Below are 24,827 nucleotides of genomic sequence, written 5' to 3' on the forward strand. Positions count from 1 at the left end.
TTTACTATGTATATCTGTGAGTTTGGAGTTACTTGAAATAAAATTTTAACAGAAAGGATAAGAAGATGTTTTTAATCCTCTATAAATTTAGATATCTATTTTCACAACAACACTCACTTCACATCGATCGATACATAACTGTAGTTTAGGTAAAATGGAATATATGCTACCCAAATCCTATTCTCATGATATTTGTTTACTTTAGGAGCAATTTGTATATAAAATCCATGTTGATCAATGTTATTTTATAACAGTTCCATTGTAAGTAATAGTTTGTATCTGCTTAGAATTAAATAATAGTCTGTGATTATGTGATATATGTGCACATTAGAATTGGATATTTTGTTAAAGATCCAAACACTCTGACCACAACACTAAAACTTTAAAACATTCACACAAGAAATATCTCAACAGTTAGGAAAACCAGCCAACATCAGAGATACACATACCAACAAGGTCTCAGAATGTCCACACATACTAATGATACAATAAATATAACTACACAACATATCGTCCTGTTCTGTTCCTTATTCGTTCACAATCATTCCAGGATCCTTTTTATCTGGTCTTTGAATCTCAGGTTTGATGTACAATTTCAATAAAATTCAATGTTTTCCTTCACTGATTTCCATCACAACATAAGCATTTTCATCATTCTTTCTTCTCATTCGTTCACAATCACTCAGTGCATCTTTGTAGATGGTCTTTAAATCTCACACTTGATATACAGGCACAATATAGACTTTAATAATTCCTGCATTAACTGGTATATATTATGTACTCGTATTTCTTCCAAATGGGCTTCTCCTCTATTTCTGTTTTTACACAGCTCGATCTAAGTCTACCTATTTCACACCAGTTTTGTCTTTCTATGTCCCATGGTTTCATGATGATTCTTCTGCTTTCTTCTTTTTGGGGTCGTTATCTTTAGGATCAATCAACTTGTGATTCAACAATGTTCTGAAAGCCTCCATTTGAGCCTAAAACAAAGTATATTTTGTTATTTCATTACCACTGCATACTTCTGTACATAAATCAATCGTTTCTATTTTAGAAAGTAAATCATTTAAGAGCTCTACTTTCAATATTTTAAAGCAAAATCATAATTGGTTTTTTTTTTTGGGGGGGGGGGGGGTTGGGGGGGAGGGGGGGGGCGGGGGGGGGCTTCATTTTTGCCTAAATTTTGGGCATGTATGATCTCTCAACAGTAATTACACCAGTAAAAACATAAATACATTCTTAAATTTAGACTAGCAGAACCACACTCACTACCGGTAACTCTAAAATTGTGTAAATCGTAATTCTAAGGACTTTTGTGTGCAGTCAAACTTTGCTGGAGTTAACTTTATTGACTATCAGTAACTTGAATTCACCTGTAACTAAAAATATAAATTACCTCATGTTCGTCCAGTGAAATGTTCTTTCGTGTCATTTCCCTGGCCCTATTTAGGTACCACTTTCCCTTTTCTACTTCACCAAGCTGTAGGTAGGTCTTCCCCAGGTAAACATGGTTCCAAAGGTAAAAATCGGGGTCAGCTGTCAATCAACCATCAAAATAAATCACAGATTTATCGCAAATTTGAGCATCTAACTTAAAACTTGTCACAAGATTAAAGAATTACCTATATAACACAAGGCATAAATGCCTCATGAATCCTTATGAAAGCTGTATCCTGATTAGTCAAAGACACATGATTAGAATAAAACCGGTAGGCACCAAAGAAATCTACTGTAATAAATATTCCATAATGATTGCTTTAAAAAATTCTAACGAACAAAACAAAATAAAATTCTTGGGAAAGTGGATGACAATGTTGTAAAATTGAACTACCTAATATTGTAAAATTGAACTACCTAATATGGTAAAATTGAACTACCTAATATTGTCAAAATGAACTACCTATTATTGTAAAATTGAACTATCTAATATTGTAAAATTGAACTACCTAATATTGTAACTATGTGACTAGGTCTGGAAACAGACAGTTGTTTAGTTGACAGTTAAGGTATTGTTTTACAAAGAATTTGGAGATAGGGAATTTGTCTTTTACCTTCCTCAGCCATTTCCAAGTACTTTAAGGCCTGTTAAATAAAGATTTTTGTGGATTAGTTTGATTCTTTTGTGTTATTGCATTATTTTTGTACAAAACAGTTTCTGTTACAAAAGTTGTCAAATAGAAAATAGTTTGTCTCCATTACAACTGACCAAAATAATGAAACTCTTATTCACTAATTAAATACAGTTACCATATTTTCCAGATGATAAGTTGCCATGTGTATAAGTCGCAAAGGCCTTTTTTAACAATTTTTTTCAATTTTCTTACACAAAATCGCACTAGAAAATAAGTTGCACCTAAAAGTTAGGCCTATGTACCCATGTAACCCTCTGTGTATATGATCAATCTCTAATGAAGTACGGTAATGATTACCGATTGGTTAGTATAATTAAAACAGTCTGTAAACTTGTACAGTAAATATATAACACACAAGAGACCCAAGAGGCCTTGACGGTCACCTGAGTGCTGATACAGAAAGAGCATTGCAAAGTTGGTTTAAATCTGTAAAAAGTAGTTACCAATTAGAATTAACTTTAAAGTTGAACCTTCGTATCAGTATTTTTATTTTTTGTTTTTCTTTTTGATAGTTATGTTACCAAACCGTATGCTTTGAATTCCAATTTTCTTTGCCAATATTAAACAACAAAACCAAACTAGAAGTCAGTCAGTGTCAGTGATTTTATAAATTTCACTTCTTAATCTATGAAGATTATTTGGTTCCATCAAACCTATGAAATTTCAGAAAGAGATTTTTGAAGTTTTAGCGTATTTGACCCCTTTTGGCCCCACCCCCTCAGGCCCCTGGGGGTCAGTCGTAGAAAAATTGCTAATAGGATTCAATGGCCATCTCATAATGATAATTCTGTCAACTTTTGACTTATTTCTTATTACAAATGACCAAATAATGCTCAAAAATGTCTTTTCCCTATATAAACTATAGTAAACTTGACCCCCTCCCCAGAGGGGAACGCAAGACCCCAGGGTCATATAATTCACAATTTTCGTAAAAGACCTCAAGACCTTTCAATCTATGAAGAGTATTAATATTTGATTCTACCATTTCTGGAATTTCAGAAGAAGATTTTTGAAGTTTTAGTCTATTTGACCCCTTTTGGCCTCACCCCTCAGGCCCCTGGGGGGTCAGTCGTGGTAAAATTGCTAATAGGATTCAATGGCCATCTAATACTGATAATTCTGACAACTTTTGACATATTTCTTAGCCCTTAAGCTTGCTCGCATAGCCCTATATATGAGATCCTCATACAGCTTAATATATTTACTATATAAAATTTATGAACTATACATATTTAATTTATTTCTACTCATATATCCTCATCAAACTAATTCATTATTTCTATTGTATCATTCATCTTTAAAATTTCATGAAACTTTTGCATTCACATTCCTAGATTTCAGACCGATCACCATTTAGCTTTGTATCATTTCCTCCATTACTTCCTTAGCAACTGATCAATGACATCATAATACATTGTTATTATCACATGACCTCTATTGTCATACTGTACTACATGTATTTGTACACCATGTAAGCTGTGCCCTGATGAAGGCCTGCCTTTAAGGCCGAAACATGTCGGCAACCAGCAGCACCAGATGAACCTAGAATATACCATTTAGTACCTGGCTCAGGAGTTGCATCTCTTATTTTTTCAATGATCCTTTCGTGTATTAAGATATTGTTGTGTAAAGGGTTAACTATAATGTATTATCAAGACTCGCATCGTAACCTAAAATCGACTTTGTTTCTGGAATGTTCTATGTCAATAATGTGTCCCATGATGCATTACAAAAGCCTTATTTTTGTAAAATATCGGATATGACCTTGTGGTGTTTACCGTGGCAGAGATTGATTAAATGATGTTTTATACGACTGTGTTGTGTTTATAAAATCAGTATTATGTTCTATATTACATGTAATTTATATGTATAAACCTGATTGCTGATTATTTCATTGAAATCACAGCAACAGAATTCTGGGAGATACACCTGATATATGTGTAACACATGTGCAAGTTAGAAGTCATTCAGAAGATCATTTTTTTACTGTCTGCCACATTTCTTGCAAACACATAATATTTATATAATTATAACTTTTAATGTTTTTATTATTATTTCCTCGAAAACAATTCCCCAAAAAATTGATAGCGAAATCAGTCTGCCTTTGTGTTGTGATTGTAAACAACCACGCTTCTGTCGGGAATTAAACTATTTTACGACTGAACATGCATCTGGTAGGTAATAATTTTCATCTTTATTATATTTACAATACATTTTATATCTTTTAAACACTTCTGCTGAGATTTTTTTTACATATAACTTTACTAAACCAGCGAGTAAAACTTACGATTTTCACATGTGAATCACGACGTAATAATGCAAACACATGGTCTGACTATCGTTTTGCCACATTTAAGTCACACTGGTGTATAGTTACACTACCAATTTTCAGGGGAAAATGTCGCGACTTATATTCTGAAAAATATGGTAAGTAATTAATCTTTTACTGACCTCCTCAAATGTAGAAGATGGTGGTGTTGAGAAGATGGCACTGGCTATTTTCTTGTTGAACCATGACATGTCAGCAAATAGGTAACACCTGAAAACAAACTTACTGAATAATAGTGATAAACATGGTGAGAGACCCACGGTTGATATTAACTGGGGGATAAGTGTATCATAGATAGTCTGTCACCTACCATACCATTTTATCTGGTTTTAAGATGTATTGTAGATCTTTAAGAAGAGATCTCATAGGATTAAGGGAATTTATGAAGGAAAATTTATAACTAAAATGGTTCAAGAGGTCACCACTAGATGTGCTATACCAGATAGCCATGATACAAGAGCTCCGCGTTGAATGAAAAATCATTACAACAAAGACTGACAAAAAGACAGACAAATGGAAATTTATTTTTATACACTATTAGGCAAGTTAAGATTTAAAGCATAAGTGACCTAACACTCAAACTTAACTAAAATGTTACCGCAAACCAAAATCCTGACAAGTTCTCACTCTATACAATCCTCATTTATTTAACTAGTACTAAGAAGAGGCCCTAATGCCTAAATCAGTAATAGTTTAGCAGTGGCCTTACCAGTGTCCTATAGAATACATGGATGTAGCATCTTTTGGATTCAGTTCCACAGCTCTCTGAAACAGAAACAATTGACCTTTACATGTAACTTCATAATCTTGGAGGACAATGTATGCATTTCAAAAGTTATTTTATCACATAACTAGCCCATTTAGCCATATCATACGGCCATGTCATAAATATAAATATGTTATGACACATGTGTAATAACATTATTATGACGTCACATTGATATTTGACGTCATAATCTATATATGACGTCGTATGATTGTCTCCGTAGTCTCCCGTAGATCCGAGCCGGACTTCTACTGTTTTATATAGAGACGAAATTAAAAGTTTCACTTATAATTTTATTTATAAAAGTTATGTGATAAATCTGATCCATTCGTGACTATGTAATATGAAATTTATCAAACTCCTTGGCTTAAGGCTCGCCTTAAGGCTCTTGGCATATCAAATTAATGAACTTGTTTCATAAATTTCATATTACATAGCCACTCATGCAAGATCCTCTATTTTACAAATAAATAAAAATTGAATTGGAAGTTAGCTATAAAGGTTTAAATGTTATCATAATCCAAAGACCAATTTGGATCCATCATCGAAAACCTACAAGTCACATCTCTATAGTTTGTCACAAATGATAGAGTGTGGGTTTCGAATGATGATTTGGATCAATTAGAATTAATAAATAAGTTACTTACCACAAAATGTTGTTTTACCAAATATGCATTTTCTATTCTTTTCTTTGTTCCTTCAAATTCAGCTGTCTTGTCTAGTAGGATAGCAAACCACTGAAGTAAAATTAAGTATCATGGTAAATCAATTATTTTCAACAAATTAAACAATTTCATTTTTTGCTACATGGACAATACTGTGAAATTATATCATTGAAATATTTGCATTTTTATTTTCTTCAACTTTGTAAAGTATGGTTGTATACATATTAGTGTATATATGCAGTCTATTTAGCCTGGCATCAATGATGACTATAGCCACCAGCTTTATTCTGTCGAAAGCCAAAACAGGGAACATCAATCATTAATGTTACTGAGGTCAACAGATAGTATGATCTCAGTAAATATGAAAGGAAGAAACACAGCTTTAATACTTATTAGAAATCAAATAAAATACTATACCTTGTGGCAGGCAAAGTTGTTGTCATTGAGCTTTATTGCTTTCTTAATGTATTCAAATCCTTCATACATGTACTCCCTTTTTCTTATAAAGTTCTGTGTCATTTTGCTCATATCACAGCATGCTCTGGCTAAACGCCATAGTACTTCATCATCTGTCTCATCTACATTGTCCTTTAGTAAATTATACAAAGCTATAGTCTCATTGGCACTGTACAGTTCATCTGCCTTCTCTACCACTGACAGTTTCTTTCCTACTTCAGTTTCACCTTCTGTAGAAATTAATACAACATTCATATTTGATATAATATTAGTTTTCAGATAGCAAAATAAGACAAATTGTTTCTTTTATTCACATTTGACTTCTTAATCCACAATATTCTATAAAGATTCTGGAGTGAATGATAACAGAGAAATTTTTGGTACAAAAAAATTCAACAAATGACATGCATGCTATGGTTGAGGAAGCATGGACTATTGTAATCTTAGAATAGTGTATAATTGTTAAAATACATTTTTTGTAAAATAAAATTAATTATAGGCATTATTTCTAATCATTGTAGACTCATGATCACTTGACAGCTTCATTAAAAATGCTTCTTTTAAATCAGTTTCATTACCCCGTAACTTTTGCTCAAGTTCTAATCCCTATATGGTATCCAAGCTAAATGTACCAGCAGGTTTCTCACTAAGTTTTTCAATAGATGGTTGAAAATTAATAATAGGTGGTTGGAGACCACGGGTCCTTGTGGTGGCCAATACTTATTTCTGACAAAAATAGCTGGTTGTAAACAAGGAAATAGACCGGCAACCGACTTTTAACGAGAACCCTGACCAGTAATATGCAAAACTATGGCTTTTCTTGCTTCCTACCTTCTGTCTTTTTAAACCAGCTTACTGCACACACTGTTGTTATGGACGTTATGGTCGATCGCCTTGGCAACAGCTTTAAGGCAGAGTAATTCTGAAATAAAGTAGCAGAGGATTACTTTTGCATCTTCGGATCCAATTAAGGAATCAGACAGGATCAATACAAACTGGTTTATAAAATCTTATTTCAGTCCCTGAACAATCTAATAATAATTCAATGAATATAAATATACAATTATTACATGACTGGCCCATCCAGCCATGTCATTTTTTTTAAGAAGAATTAATAAGATATTTTATGGACGCAGGCAAGTAACATGCCTCTATGTCCATATCTCATACAATAAAAAACAATGAAATAATATCCATGATGTACAATTAGTATTTAAGTGATATCAATTATTAAATGAAGTCAGTTAATTGGCACGTCCGTGTTCCATTTTATAGCTCCCCAAGTGGTTGTATTTAAGTTCCAAATTAGCCCAGTGCTTGTCTAGACTTATCTCCAAGTCTCTTATTGTTGTTGTGTTTATGATATTTTCAGGTAAACTGTTCCATATATTGACAGTTCTAAATCCAAAGGAATATTTCCGTATATCTAACTTGCAATGGTTTTTCTTTAATTTTTGCGAATGACCTCTCATCCGGGATGCGGTATCACGATCAAATATTCCAATGGTAACCCTTTCGTCATGGAAATTTTTCATTATCTTGTATACATTTATGATGTCTCCCCTCAGTCTCAGTCTCCAGTAGGATAGTGAAGGTAAACCTAGTCACTTTAATCTCTCGCTGTAGGGTAGATCTCTAAGCCCTGGAATTAGTTTGGTTGCCCTACGCTGCACTTTTTCTATGGATTCAATGTCCTTTGTTCTGTATGGATTCCAGACGCTTGCAGCGTATTCTAAATGTGGTCTTACTAATGCTTTGAAAAGTTGTTTAAATGATATTTCATCTATGTATACAAATGATCTTATTAGTCCAAGAATACTATTGGCTTTATTGACTGCTTGTTGAATGTGTATAGAGAAATTTAGATCCTTGTCCACATGCACTCCTATGTCTTTTTCTGATGATATTTTCTCAAGATTAATTTTATTACCTCCTGCATTGTCATGTTGTACTTCCGACTTTCATTGCTTTTCCCTTTTATGGTTAGAACCTTACAATTTTAGCGGGTGGAATTTCAGTAGCCATGTGTTTGACCATTCTTGCAGTTTGTCCAAATCTGATTGTAAAGCCTTTTTATCATCTTCATTTCTAATTTCCCTGTAGATTTTGGTGTCATCGGCGAATAGGAAAGTATTTGGTGTGGTATGTTCCGGTAAATCATTTATAAAAATCACAAATAAGATCATAAATCATATGGCCATGTCATAAATATCGTTAGACACGTGCACATGTGTAATAACACTATCATGACATCACATGGAGTTTGATGTCATCATATACATGTATATGTATTTCTCTCAAACCTATACGTGTAATACTGGCTGGTCCAGGGCAATACACCCATGTCGCCTGGAGCTGTATTGCATGGCTACCCATGCAATAAAACCTCATGACGTCACAGCATCAACAAAATTACTATTTTCTAGGCACAATTATAACAATTTCTTTTTCTGCTTTGAAAATATCTCACATTTTTTTATACATGGAGATTTGACTTGCAGCCGTGGTTCTTTTTTCGAATTTATATCAAAATGGCGGAAATTAATGGCAGTAAAATTGCAAGAAAACGTCGAGGTATGAGAGAAAATACTCTTTCATACCAGAATGTGAAGGATAGGGATATTCTTCCCTCAGGATCACAAAATGTTGTACAACCCTCGGCAAGCCTCGAGTTTTACAACATTTTGTGACCCCCGCGTGGACAGGAAGCTATAATCAGACTAGCAGTGATGATGAAGCTCTGGATGGAAGAATATTGATAGATGCATGATTGTAACTGTGATGATGCATGTTAATGAGCTCAACCAGCTCTGGACAACAAACAGAAGATTTTGTTGAAGTGAAAGGCAGGGTATAATTATTTGTTTATAATTATTCATATATTGATTGAACGGCAGCAAGTGCCACTTCTCAAAAAAGTGTGATGTTAGAAGTCAAAGACTGCATCTAACACTTTTGGTCAGGACTTCAGCAATATCAAGAATAGGTTGCTTCCCTTTGGGTTACAATAATTAAGATCTACACGGCATGAACCTGTATAGACACAGATCTAGAGAGAACCTGATAGACACAGATTTAGAGAGAACCTGATAGACACAGATCTAGAGTGAACCTGATAGACACAGATCTAGAGTGAACCTGATAGACACAGATCTAGAGAGAACCTGATAGACACAGATCTAGAGAGAACCTGATAGACACAGATCTATATGTAGAGAGAACCTGATAGACACAGATCTAGAGAGAACCTGATAGACACAGATCTATATATAGAGAGAACCTGATAGACACAGGTTTAGAGAGAACCTGATAGACACAGATCTATAAAGAGAACCTGATAGACACAGATCTATAGAGAGAACCTGATAAACACAGATCTAGAGAGAACCTGATAGACACAGATCTATAGAGAGAACCTGATAGACACAGATCTAGAGAGCTATTTGTATGTGTGCACCCATACAACTATCACCAGCCGCTAACTATCACCTATTTTCCTTGTGTTACAACTAGATACATCATTAATATGGTATCAAACGATGAGACTTTTGTATCTTTGAAAAGGGCCAAAAATCACTAAAACCTTAATAAGAATAACTTTAGTATGATGGAACTGAGGTTTGAAGTATATTTTTTGTGTGTGATCTATAATATTTTATATATAAATCCAGTATTGTAGTCATGTACATGTGTTAATATTAGTGTTGAGAATTGGTTGAAATTTTATGGTCGATCATCATTTTTGTTTAACCAATCAATGATAGAATAAAATCAATTATTTTTTTCCTTGATGTATAAAAAAGTCTCATATAAAATTTCTTTCAAAGGCTTACAATCATGAGGCCTTTGTGCTGTCATGTTTTCATGTCGCTTCTTTTCTTCACAAATCAAATCATGCAGTTCATCTGAACGTTTCATCACTATGTAGTGCTTATATGCTCTTCAATTCGTCTACAGTAGAGTAGACGATTGAAATTTTAAATGACAAATGACAATCACACACAAGGGAATGATTTTAACGAGTTGGCTATGTTTTTTGGCATGTTTTACTGATCAGCTAACTAGTAACTTTATACTTTGGAATATCATGGTGTCAGAAACCTCTGACGAAACTTGATTAGATGTCTTACTCGATTAATTGAGACACCTCAAACCAGTGGTACTTGACAAACTTGATTAATCGGAACACCACTATTTAATATTGAATTTGTGTATGATGAAGGGAGAAATACATTTGTCTCAACATGAAATAGAAAATAAAATAAACAAGTAGAGCTTTCCTCTTCCTATGCCGTGCATGATTCATATTAAAACATCTGGCTGCGCCCTTTAAGGCCTTGCCTTCAGTCATATTATAGTCTATAGTTGGTCTTTGACTTGTAACACATACATGAAAATATAAGGAAAAACTCAATCTTGAAAATTCAATCCTATACACTGACAGCTTCAGTTTGCGGCCACCATTATTTAACCCACTGTAAAAAATCCCATCAGCGTGAATGCAATGCTTTGAAGTCAGCTCAATATATAATCAAGCGGTTCAAACGCTTTTATGATCTGATGAACGTAATCTTCATCCGGCAGAAGCTCAGTGCAATTGCTCTTTATTTGCAAGTGTTCAAGTGATAAACCACCTTCCAATATATTCAGCTGACTCAAAACGGAATATCTGTTACAGAAATAAAAAAAATCTTCTTTCCCTTATGTGGATTTCCTTCTCAAATAGGGTTTTTGGGACAAGGATAGAGTGAGAATATATGAATAAAATATATACAGAAAATTCGGCTCCGTTATTTCCATAAATTCGGGGCTCGAAATTCAGCCTGTTTTACTTGCTTTTTGCAAGTAGATATACCAGAATAGCAAGTGAAAAAATACGCACTAGCATATTTTAGCAAGTGGTTTTTATTATGGACAACTGTAAAAATGATAGATGATTTTGAAAAATAGTATTAATGGAAAATATGAGGACACAGTTCTTATTATAATGTTGTTGATATACCTATACACTTCACATCATTATGCAAAAATAAATGATTTTATATATAACAAAATAGTGATTTGAATACAAATATTTAATTAAAATTAAGAATGTATTTTAGCAAGTACAAATTTTGGGCACTTGCTATTTTTAGCAAGTGACAAAAAATGTAAAATTCGAGCCCTGAAATTGAACTTTTTAACATTGCATAATTAATGGTTACTGAAACATCTGGCTGCGCCCTTTAAGGCTTTGCCTTCAGTCATATTAATCCTAACTATGTTTACATTTTCTATATGCAGCTGCGCTCTTCTGAGGCTTTGCCTTAAATTCATACAAACCTACCCCTACTCATAGTAGGGGTAGGATATTTTATTTTTCCAAAACCAGATGCAGACGCCTGATCCACAACACTCAACAGCTCAGGAGCACTTACATGTATCTTCAAAAGCCTGACACCTTTAACATACCTGTAGCGTACACCACTGATTCCTGAGGAGTTGTATCCTGGCTTGGTTACGATGAAAACCCAAAGTAATTTTGCGTGATTGTTTAAAAAACTGAAGTAACCTGTAAAGTTTCTCTGTGGACGCCGCCATGTTTGTTGATCACACGAATGGAGCAAACTGACCTCCGACGAGGAGAGTTCCCAGAGCAGCACACGCGCCTGATAAAACGAAAACAGCATGCTTCTTTCTTGGTCTTCTTAAACAAATCCGATTGTGAGATTTGATTGCTAGGCAGAAGATCCATAGGATATTAATAAACAGTATGAATAAAATGATTGCGAATGAGTTTGTTTTATAAATATGCAATGCCGTAAAAACTCTAAACATGTATATTTCTGATAAAATATGCTTGGACAAGGACGTATATACATGTACGAGTCTCGCTTATAAATCCTTGGCCTGGATCATCTTGACATTTTCTCCAACAAAAACATTTGTTGAATTTGTTTACATTTCTGAGCATGAAACAACACAACATGAAATGTTGACATGCATGCAAAATGAAGCGGCTCAAAACATGATCACCGCGACCATGTACTTGTTGTTCCAGCCAGAGCGCCAGATAATCTAATCGTGTGTTCCACTTAAAATGTTTGTAATTAGTCTGAAAACACTGGATTACAGTACAGCTGTTTATTAATCGACCGTTGCCTATGAACTATGTACAGCACCCGATATCTTGACGTCCATGTTGCGATGTTAGCAGTTTAATTGTGACACAGTTGCATTACTATCTATTATTACTGCGTGTGTTCGTCTTTGGAAAATAAAGGTCCAAGTCTTGTACGTAGGTAGCGTTCCTCGTACGTGTTTGGAGTGGATTGCACATGCAAATACATGACTGCACCTTTGTCACTCGATACTTAGGCTAAAAGATATTTAAATTTATACGTGCCGTAACTGGGCGAATTTTTTTAAATGTGTGGTTTTTTGGGGTTTTTTTGTGATCTAGAGGTTAGTGAAAACCATAAGATTTGATAAATTAAATTGTTAAATTTAGTGAAAATCATCAAGTTCAAATGGATAGACAAATAGAAATGATGCCTTATAATCGTTAGTTACAACATAGAAATTATTACCTTATTTAAATAAATGTCTGTTTAGATGGAAACATACCAACCTGCAGAAATCACTTTATAGATTTTACCAAGGACGTATACTTATAAATCCTTGATTTTACTAATTAACGTATGTACTATTTTCACTGCATTGTAAATGGATGTAAATATATTGATTTTTGATTTTTGGCTGTTATTCCAAAAATCGTTTTCAGCTCTTGCAATTTTCAAAATGTTGCGATCTTTTAGTGGTAAATAACATATTAAAAATTCTTCTTGATTTGTTAATATCAAATACGGCACTCATAAATCTAACGTTGTAATTTGATTAAAACACACGCTTTAATTAGTTCCATTACACATGTAATAAACAAATCGTTCCTTGTGAGTACGAGTAGGACTAGATGTACTAAACTGCTATGTGTTTGTACGACGTAGAATGATTTATCCACAGGCGTTTGGCTAAGGACACAGTATTACGTAAATATATATCTAGAGAAAATGTCTATTGAGTCAAATGCCTGTGATTTATCCAACACTGAGTTTTACGAAATCACGCGACGGCGCCAGTTCTAACACTGTTTGAAAAATGGAAAATATTTGGAAGCATTTCAGTCAAATATCCCTTTGACCAAGTGGCATTTTTGTAGCGAATGGCATTTCTCATCAGGACACCAGTTAGTTTGTGCCCCTCTGTTCAGCCTTGATGTTTCCCTCTTAACATATACCTGATATTAGGCATAATAACATGCTGAGATGAAGTGCTACCACTTGTTTCTTCAAGTGATTGGCCTTTACCTTTTTACAAGATCAGTGGCAACTGGGTATTTGGCCTGTAGTATGCCAGGGTGTACTAGATTATAGAGTTTGTTCAAAATAATGATGTTGACATTCTTTCAAAGTCACAGAGGTCAAATAGGCTGAACTCTCTTCCTGCCACTAACGAAAAACGGTCTAGAGACTTCTACTAAGCATGTAGTTTACAATGATGAAGGGCTACCGAGTTTGCTCTAATGACCTTGATAATCATAATACTTAAATAAATATATTTCCTCACTGACCAATATTTTTATAAACCTGATATTTTGATTTTGGCATGCTAGGATAAAAGACTACTCCCTTTGCTATAATAAATGACCTTGACCTTCAGTTAAGGTCAAAGGCGTAAAATAGGATAAACTCAGTCTCTTTAAACAACTTTTTCATAAAATGTATGTAAGCATAGAAGCCTAAAATAGGTCTGTAGCATGTGAGAAAAGAGGACTACAAAGTTTGTTCAGATTGATAGATTGACCCTCATTTAAGGTCATAGGGGTCAAATATGGTATTAAGTGACTTTTTAAACTAGTATTGTGAGACAGGTTCACCTGTTATATTACTGATATAATATGACTGAAGGCAAGGCTCTTAAAGGGCGCAGCCAGATGTTTTAATATAAATAATGCACTTTTTTATTTTATTTTATTTTTCATGTAGAAGACATAATTTAGAAATAAAAGGACGCACTTTAAACTAAAGATGTATATGATGTTATAATTGTCAAGCATAAAGTTATAGAAATGAACTCAAATATTCGGATTTCTCTGTGTCCATTCAAGGCCTGGAGTGCCGCGTATGCGAATCTTATGATTTCGCGCAATTTGTTGACGTTATGTGACGTCATGATTCCTTGTGCTCATCTTCGCCTTGGTGGATATTTTGACTGCATTCTATAGCTTTTAATTTTCAAAGTGTTATTATAATTATTTAAAAGATAATAAAAAAAATGTTTAATTACTCCTGTTATGCATTTGCATTAGTTAAATATATATTGACTGGGGAGAGCAGTACCCTGGTACCGGAGCAACGCACAACCTATGTATGAAAAAATGACGTCCGCAAACTGAAGCTGTCAGTGTGTAGGATTGAATTTTGGAGATTGTGTTTTTTCTTATATTTTCGTGTATCTGTTACCTTAGAAGTGCTTCGCACTTCGTGTCCTTCGGGCTCGGGCACGAAGGGCTGTGCCCTTGTTTCATATACACCATACCACGGACTTCGAGACCAACTTCGACTATTTTCAGGGATCATCTCGAAATATTTCAAATTTTTGCTCGGACGTCGCCGAGGACATCCCAGCTATGTATTATTTGTCGTTGTTACACGGATACTGCATAAAGGCACAAGATGTAATGGTCTCGGGTTCGATCCTCACTAAAGCTATGTTGTTACTTACTTTTCTTAATTATTTTTTTCCTTTTATAATACACATCAGGCACAGTCACCATACTGCTTAAATGGCAAATAATATTATTATCAAGAGTATTTATTATCACCTTGATTAAGCATTATTTTTCATATCTTTATTTTTTTTATCTTCAATTATTAACGCTATTTTATAACAATTACACTGTCTCACTATCAATAATCTCTACAAAAGTAAAAAAAAAAAGTATTCCTTATGGTTATAGTGTAGCTATAAATAAAAATGTGCCCATTTGTCCAACAAATAATCTATTCATATTCCTCATAATCTTTGTCATCACTGCATCAAGTCATTGACAACATCTAAGATTTAACAGCCTTTCAATCGGATTTCATTTTCTTTTCATGAAGTGTTCCGATTACAGATGAGTGACGTTTGCATTAATTCCCACCAACAGAATCAATTTTCTCACTGTACTATCATTTCATATTTTAGTATAGTACTTGATTTTATTTCTTAATTCTGCAATGCTCAATATATTAGTTTTTCCGGTCACCAAGGAGAAATAGATTAGGGGGGGTAATAGGTAGTGGACATGATTATAGCATGTTATTGTTTACTGGGATGGTATCTCTAAAAAAAATGCTAAATCCAAAACTTTGTATGTCTATCTAATATTAATATCTAAAAATTGTTCCAGATCCTTATAGTTGATGGAAAAGAAAAGACAAAATTTGTTGTTTCTAGACGGTTATATTGGGTAAGTTGTAATTTTCGGAATTCTCTTAGTCTGGGAATCTAAGTGTTTTCTGAATTAAGGAAATAGGAGGTAGTAGAGGTAGAAAGATAAAGGATATAAGAGGGTGTTTAGTCCATTATGTACTAAAGCTTTGAAAATAAGTTAAATTTTTACGTTCTATAATCTGCGGTCAGATATAGTTCTTTTCCCAGCCCAGTTTCGGAATAAAGAGATGGCTTTTACTAGTATCTATGAAAGGGTTTAAGGGTCCTGAGTCACTAACTATCCTGGCAGCTTCTAGTTGAATTTTCTCTAATTTGTCAGCATCCAGCAAACCACAACAATTACACCCCTTTCCACCATAATTCACAGCATCAATAATCTTAAAGTTTGAAGTAGGTATTTATATGTTTCTATATCATATCTTGCTCATTGTGTATTTCTAGGTTTTAAAATATACTTTTATTTTTTCTTAAAGATACCAACTAGTTTTTGGGATGCTTGTTTTAGATATGATGCATTTATGGTAGGGAGCATCCATTTAACAGTTTTTGAATCAATAAAATACAAACCGAGGGGTGTATTTATGTGTTGGTCAACAAAGTCTACACTTACGTTTTATTAAAAGTTGATGTCAATAAAACATGTTCTAATAATTTCAAACATTAGAAATCAGCAGAGCTTTCTGTTTTTGGATGGATTTTTAAATTTTTATAACTAACCAATTATTATTTTCGCCCCCAAGTTTGGATAGAAGAAAGGATCGTTATTAATTTTAATTTTTCGATGACTAACTAAGGAGGATTCATCTGATAACAAAAGTAGTGAAAGTATTTCATTCATGTCAATTATGTTTTTGATTAATATACAATCAAGATTTATCGGTTATATCATATTAAATATAACAAGATGATATAGGTTTTAAAAGGAAACCGTGAGGACTGGGAGCTGAAAGGCCTTGTGGCACTCCTGCATTAAGTTTTTTTCTTTACAGATAGATCTGCTGTTTCCACCTACGAAAACTCCTGTTGTCTGTCTGTCAGTAATATAGTCACAACTAACCAGTTTTTCCCATAATCATTACATACCAGTATTAATATCCCATATACTCATTTAGTTTCACTTCCAGCCCCTTATGGGCCTTATGCCATAAACTCATATCGAAGGCCTTTGATATATCACACAAAAAATCAGACATGTTGGATGTTTTTTTTCTAGATTTTCACAAAATATGGTTATTCAAAAATTTCTATTGAGTTGATGTACAGTGGAGTTGGCCTGGCTTGAAAACCTGATTGATATCTATAGATAAGAGAATTTTTCAATTAAATAGTTATTCAAATTTATTTGGTTACTAACCTTCTCAAAAACTTTACCAACTGTGCTGAGTAGAGATATATGGGCGGTAATTAGAAGGTTTTAGATTTATCCTCCCATTTTTTTAACAGGGCATTACCAGGGCATGTTTCCAAGCTCGAGGGAAAATTCCATTGTCTAAACGCATGGACCGAAAAATGAGAGATATAAGGGATAAGAGAGACCGACCTGAGCAGTGTTTTTTTAACATGTTGTTACTAATAGTATCAGGCACCCTATTGCTTTATTAATATATTAAGAGATTTTAAAATGTCAGTTTATGTCGTCAGTTGTGAAATGAATGTCTGGTTAACGAGGAGTTCCGTCCTTTGGTCAGCATTTGGTACGTTCTACGTCAGTGTCGTCAATTGTTGAAATAGATACAAAATAATCGTTTATATATGTTAGACTTTCCTATCGTCATACGTTTCTGTGTCACCTGTCATAGGATTCGTAAGTGGTGGTAATGAGATTTGTCTTGTCAGATGTCTTTATACAGGGTTACGAACAGTTTTTCCAGAATTTTTTTGGGTTGGAGTCAGTAGAAAGTGTCTAATAAACCGTTAATATTCGCATTATATAGGTCTTTAGTCCCGTTTCTTTAAGTTATTTACGTGATTACTATCATTTGCGCTCATATGTTTTATTACATTTGTATAAAAAATGGTTAATGGAGTCAATGCCATTGGAAACAGTTAACATAAATATTTTGATTGAGGATGAGTTTTCAAAGTTTCTTTCTTTTTAAAAAAGCGCTATTTGATTTGATTTATTGATTTCACTGTTTCTTTCGGTTTTACTTATTTTATAATACACGTATCTTTAAATTTCTTAATATTTGAAAACAAACCAATTGTTTATGCCAAGTTTTGGGGTTGTACAATCTTAAAATCATGTCTGCACGATATAAAAATATGAACTTTATTTTACATCGATTGCAAAATAAAGTTATACAACTTAAACAAATCACTTTCGATGGCCCGGATGAAAGAGCACGATGGGTCTTAGAGTGAAAGGAAACCGGAATGCCCGGAGAAAACCCAAGTGATCGGGTAGGCGACCCATGAGCTTCTCGCACAATATACGCACGATGTCTATTTCGAATTGAAGTGCGAATCGAACATTAATGATGACAATTTTTTTAACGTAGCACTAAGTTGCCATAAGAGCTCAAGTTCCGGTGACCTCTCGGATTGACCAATCATAAAGGTAAAATGAAATATCGTCAAGAGCTAACATAATCTTTTTGAATATTTAAAGTCATTTCTCCCTAACAGCATATGTATGATGTGACGAAATGGCTTGTACACATGATAGTATATCTAGCTATTAAAGAATACGCGTCTCAACCGGGATAAGTGTACACGATTATGTACTCCGGCGGATCTTTGAGTTTAATCGTAGTTTCTATGACGCTGCAAAACTACAAATTTTAAATGTAGATACTTTAAATGCGCCGCAATAAGCGAATATGTAACTACAGTGTAAGAGAAAGGTACAAAGATATGTTAATATTACATTGTTATGCATTGTGAGATGACCCCTCAAACCGTCGAAGTCGTACTCAGAGTCTGTGTCTCCGTCTTCTTCTATTTACATGACGCCGTCAAAATATGACGATTATGTTACGGTGATCTGTAGGGGTGCAAGGGTATAAAGGGTTTAAATTTGTGAATTTTTAGCTCTCCTATTCGAAGAATAAGGGGAGCTAATGTTGTCACCCCGGCGTCGGCGTCGGCGTCAGCGTTGGCGTCCCATTTCACGTTAAAGTTTTTGAGCAAGTTTCTGTTCCGTAAATTTTTTAAGCTTAAGTCATCATGTACTCCTCTGAGAAGTCCAAAAATTTCTTGTATTAAACTTTTTTTTCTCATATAGATTTTTGGAAATAGGAGTTCATACCATGAAAGAGAAAATGGAAGAAAAAAACATATGTCCGTGTGCTCATTTTTGAGCTATTGTCACTTCAAAGACACCAAAATGACAAAAATAGTGGATTTTATTGGAATTTAGTACCCATTTTGACTCACATACAACTAGAATTTAAAGCCATAAATTCCCTAATGAGGTTGTTTGATATGTATGGATGTTTGTAGAATTTATTTTCAGAGTAGCCTTCATTAAAAAATACACCAGTTATGATTCTAATAGGAGTCATATTTTTTCTGAAAATAACAACATATGCTACCCTACCCCTTAATTTTGAGCTCCAAAATTGGCACCATTTTCAAGCCATTTTTGTCAAATTTAACCCTTTTTAGAAAAAGTTCTGGTATTAAAAAAACTTTTGTTAATAGGTTTGCATATCAATAGGGAAATGGTTGTTCTTTCTAAATCAGGCAGAAAAATGGGTGGTCCGTGTGCTTACTTTTTTGCCCCCATTTAAATATTTGTTATTTTTCAATATTTTTGACTAAAAAATAAAAAGTGCTCAAATCACCATTAAATGTAGAAATAAAAGTGACAAAAGTGTATCATTTCACACATTAATTTTCAATATTTTACCTAACATGAACCCCCAGTGAAGATTTACTAAGCAAAAATTAACTTGATACAGCTGAAAAATGCTGATCAGCAGTGATGATTTAAGTAAAAAAACAATTTTGGTAAAAAAATAGGGAAAACGATGTGCTCTACTCAAAGCCAAAAAAGACACAATTTCAAAATGGCCGCCAAATGTGCCATTTCTTAAAATCGCTGTGTAAAAAAATCTACTCAAAATAGAAATGTAATTTTTTTGACAAAATTTGCTACAGACCACATGCTACAGATATTGATAAATCGTATTTGAAAATCTCATATACGTTTTTGATCTATGTCGAAACGAGACCTTCAACGGGACTGTAAACCACAGAAGAATACATCCTTAAGTCATCATAAATGTTTATGATTTTATTTTCCTAATGTGTATGGATGCTGAACGTGATAATACAACCAATTTGGGGCCCTTTAGGGTTTTTTTGAGTCTGTTAATTTGTCATATTTCCATGTTAAAGTTTTTGAGCAAGTTTCTATTTTGTCTATTGTTTAAGCTTAAGTCATCATAAATGTTTATGATTTTATTTTCCTAATGTGTATGTATGCTGAACGTGATAATACAACCAATTTGGGGCCCTTTAGGGGGTTTTTGAGTCTGTTAATTTGTCATATTTCCATGTTTAAAATAGTAAATACTTGAACATCAACTTCTTCTGAATAGGCGAGCTTCGCTGTTCTCCAACAGCTCTTGTTTTAGTATATAAAAGGTGTGTGCAGAACTAATGCGTGAGGGCTTCAAGGGCTACTTTGGAAATAATTATTATGTGCTTTGAAGTCCTCGAGTGTGGTGCATTGTACTCTGCACTGCCACTGGGAGGAGATTCCATTTTGTTTTTGTACGGGAAAATGAATATTTGTATGTGTCCTTTGTAGCAGAGATTTGTCTGAAGGAGTGTAGATTGGAGTGTCTTGTTCTGTGGTCTACTGGTATGAGTATGGTATTCGACGGCAACTATATTGTGTATTATTTTGTAGAAAAGTATTAATCTTGTGTGTAGCCGTCGTGTCTGTAATGTTGGCCAGTTGAGTTGATGTATCATGTTTGTTGTGAACATGTATCATGTTTGTTGTGAACATTTCTTGCTGCTCTGCGTTGTGTTTTTTTCTATCTGTTGAATTTGGTGTGTATTGTGGGGATCCCATATGGAAGAACAGTATTCCAGTTTGGGTCGGACTAGTGCTTTGTATGCGTGTGCTTTTATATGTGGTGAATTAATTTTAAGTTGCGCTTTAAAAACCCTAGTTATCTGTTTGCATTTGCGGTGATATTATTTATGTGCATGTCCCATTTTAGGTTTTTAGGCTTTAGCGTACTACAGTGCGGCTCAGCCTTATGCCATGGAAGTTGACAACAATCCTAGCAATCTGATTGGTTCAATTATTCCAACAATTTACTATAACCGCCTGATGACAATATCTTCCAACAAAATCAAGTTTGCCGCCATTATTTAATATCATTTTCTGTGTGCATTCAAATTGTAACAACACAAACAATTCAAATACATAAAAAACACACAAATTGAAAAATATTACATGTTTCAGTTATTGGACAGTAACATATTGCATGTCAAAGATGATATGAAATCCCTACAGTATATTCTACTAAAACGTAGTCTGGAGACGTCGAGAAAATTTCTCGACGGGTTACTTCCCTTCATTTCACTACGGCGGTCGGTGCACACTTAAAGGCTTCAAAGTTTGAAACTTTTTTTTCAAGTGTTATATTTAGTTATATTGAATCTGATTGTCAGCAGCATAATAATATGTTAAACTAGCAGTGGTCTTATGGCCTGAGAAACCGATATATTGGATTGACCAGAGATTTAAATCTCTGGATTGACCAACCACTGATTAGGGTCTTCAAAATCCATCTCTGGAGCAGAGACTCGATAAGATACAGTGTGATGTATAAGATGTATACATAAAGAGTGTAAGCAGTATTTGTGTTCATTTTGTGGCAGGTGGACCGATAATTATCAGTGTTTATGTCGTGAAAATGTGAGATTTACGGAAGAGTGTTATCGGGATATGATGCTCTGTAGCTTCTGTTGTGAAGCTGTTCTAGGGGAGGTAACTCCCACAAAATAAAACTGTTCAATAGCGAAATGAAATAAATATTTGTTCAAAATTGAATATTGTTAATGAAATTAAATAAGTTTTAAATCGGGTTTAAAACTTTTGCTAATTTTTTTTTTACTAAATTGGGTTTAATTAAACTAAAATTACATATTTATGATGATACCATCAGCATTATGTTGAAGCACTGATCCTAATTAATATTTAAATGTAGTTTTAGATACCTGTTATTTTTAAATATTTATAAATTACAGGCCTAAATTAAATCATGATTTTAATATTAGGAATAACAATGTTTTAGTTTGAATTGGTTATAGGATACTCGTTTCATTAAAGTGATTAATGATAGCTTGTATAGCTATTTATATTTTAATTTGTGTTAATGGCATATATTGAAAGTATGTAAACACCAGCGCATGTACATAAATAATCACAAAAATCTCAGGACACTGCATTAAAGGAACGATTACCAGATTCAGGTTTATTAGTATAAGCCTCATGTCGATAATTGATCTGGTAATTATCGAACTTTTCAATTAGACTTTAGAATTACAGCAATCTACACTGATGCTACCTGTGTGTATTATGCATGGAGCATATACATGCAATTTATTGTATAACATTATAAAGCATATTAAGTCAGTCAAGAGATACAAGTCAAAGACAATTGTGTAAGTGGTATCTTTTCACTGTAGATTGTTTTCTGGTTTCTTGTGTTTGTCATATATTTTCATATCACTTTGACCAATCGCCAAAAAAATCAAAATGTGATCAAGAACAGAAGACTATTTTTATTTGCAAGAACATTTTTCTAGGTTTTGATTTGAATTATCACAATAAATAATGTATCATGCTTACATACCAAAACAGGTAATTAATTCAAGGTTTCTATCTAAGTTTGATGATCATTTGAAAAAAAATTCCAATTATTATTCTTAAACTCTTAAAGGTTATATGTGCCGTAATTTTCATATTCACGAATAAAGAAGAGCTTTTAATGTTTTATTCCCCATAAAAAATACCAACATTTTGTGAATACTTAAAACGCATGGATTGTGTAGTTGTGATGTATTTTGTTGCGTTTTGGTGTAACACTGATGATTTTGCATTTATCTGGGTGAAATTTCATTAGCCAGTCTGTTTCCCATTGTGCTGCTGCGTCCAGATCTTTCTGTAGTTTTATTGTGTCGTCTTTGTTGTTTATTGTTTTGTATATAATACTGTCGTCTGCGAATAATCTTAGTGTGCTGTGCTGCATGTATTGATGGAAATCGTTAATGTATATGAGAAACAGAATTGGGCCCAAACATGTTCCTTGACTGAGGGACTCCTGAAGTTACTTGTATTTTATTTGATTGATTTCCCTCAAGTATTACAGTTTGGGTGCGTTTTGAGAGAAAGCCTGTGATCCATTTGTGTGTGTTGCCTGTTATGCCGTAGTATTTTAATTTGTATTGTAGGCGTCTGTGTGGGACTCTGTCAAAGGCTTTGGTGAAGTCCGTGATTATGATGCCTGTCTGTTTGTTGCTTTTATTATTACTTACGAGGTCTTGTATAAATGTGGCAAGTTGTATCTCGCATGATCTGGATGATCTGAAGCCGTGTTGTAAGTTGTAAAGTATGTTGTTGTTCTCCAGATGTGACATTGTGGCGCTTGTAATGATATGTTCCATAAGTTTGCATGTGATACAGGTGAGTGATATTGGTCTGTAGTTAGTGGGGTTGTATCTGTCGCCTTTCTTGTATATGGGGTTTACGTTTGCGTGTTTCCAATCTGTTGGTAATGTGCCTGTATTTAGACAGTGAGTGAGCAGTTTGGTAAGTATGGGTGCTGTTATGTCCCTAAGTTCTTTTCATAGTCTGCCATGTATATTGTCTGGTCCTGTTACTTTGTGTGGGTTGATGTTTTTAAGGAGGTTATCTATTCCTTGTAGTGTAATGTTAATATCAGGCATGACTGGGCGTGGTGATGGTCCTTTTTCTGGTATGGGGTGATCCTGTTCTGTTGTGAAGGCTGGTTGTTCATTTAATATGTTTGCCTTACAAGTGGTGTCTGTCATTAGGTGTCCATCCTTTCTTAGTGCTGTGATATCTGTGTTCTCTTTTCTTGTTGTTTTGATCAAGGATTTATAAGTGAGATCTCATATACATCCTTGTTTTGATGTATGAGAATAATTTTTTGGGGTTGTATTTTCTTCTTTTCTGGGGTGACTCTTGCTGTTGCTCATCTATTGGTAGGTCTTATATTATTTTTTCTATGTAGTTCAGATATGCATTTCTAGTGCGTTTTTGTAGTTCTGATTTGCATGCTTTGTATTTCTGTTTGAGCTCTTGGTCTTGTTTGTTTTTGCTCTGTATATGTATTTTTTTTACAATTCTTCATGAGTTGACGGATGGGTTGTGTTATCCATGGTAGTTTAGATTTATAGGTGATGTGTTTTTTTTGGTATGTTTTTATCTACGGAGTCATTAAGTGTGTTCTTAAAAAGGTTCCAGAGGTCGTCTATTGTTTGGTTTGTTGGTTCGTCCAGTTTCGTGATGATGTGAGTCAGGTCATTTCTAATATTGTCCCAGTTAGCTTTACCATATAGGGGGATGTCCCTGGGCTGCTTCCTAATTTTCTTGAGTCGCACATCAATTTCAGTGAATATGATGTCATGATCAGCTCTCCCTATCGGTGGTGATGTTTCAGTCTTGTTGACAATTGAAGGGCGATTTGTTAGTGTTAGGTCAAGAATGTGGTCACCTCTAGTTGTGTTGGTAGTCATTTGTGTGAGAGAGTTGTCGTCTATAATATCAAGTAGTTGTTGGTGAAGTTTTGTGTCTGTTTTTCCTGGAATTGTTGTGTTGTTTTGCCAATCTATGTGTGGTAAGTTGAAATCTCCACTAATGAAAGTAATTGTGTTGTTGTTATGTCCTAGTCTTTTCATGGAGATTTCTAATTGTTCACGTGAATGTCCTTTGTCTGAGGGTGGTCTGTAGTAAGATCCTATTGTGAGGTTGTGCGAGTTTGCCATGAATATGCTGATGAAGATGGATT

The 24,827-nt window shown here is 34.0% G+C and overlaps 1 protein-coding gene across 1 annotated transcript; it reads right to left on the reverse strand.

The window, feature by feature from the left end:
* Positions 1 to 56: 56 nt before the first annotated feature.
* Positions 57 to 11,955, reverse strand: LOC138315613 (regulator of microtubule dynamics protein 1-like). Its single transcript, XM_069256760.1, has 9 exons — positions 11,800 to 11,955; positions 7,180 to 7,270; positions 6,310 to 6,578; positions 5,875 to 5,964; positions 5,171 to 5,226; positions 4,584 to 4,671; positions 2,052 to 2,082; positions 1,397 to 1,536; positions 57 to 980 (listed from the first exon to the last, which is right to left on the reverse strand). Exons 1-9 carry the CDS (start codon positions 11,926 to 11,928, stop codon positions 885 to 887), a joined length of 990 nt encoding a protein of 329 aa, XP_069112861.1. The 5' UTR covers positions 11,929 to 11,955; the 3' UTR covers positions 57 to 884.
* Between the last annotated feature and the right edge of the window lie 12,872 nt (positions 11,956 to 24,827).

Source organism: Argopecten irradians, chromosome 2 (genome assembly GCF_041381155.1).
Source record: "Argopecten irradians isolate NY chromosome 2, Ai_NY, whole genome shotgun sequence".
In the NCBI taxonomy this organism is placed as follows: domain Eukaryota; kingdom Metazoa; phylum Mollusca; class Bivalvia; order Pectinida; family Pectinidae; genus Argopecten; species Argopecten irradians.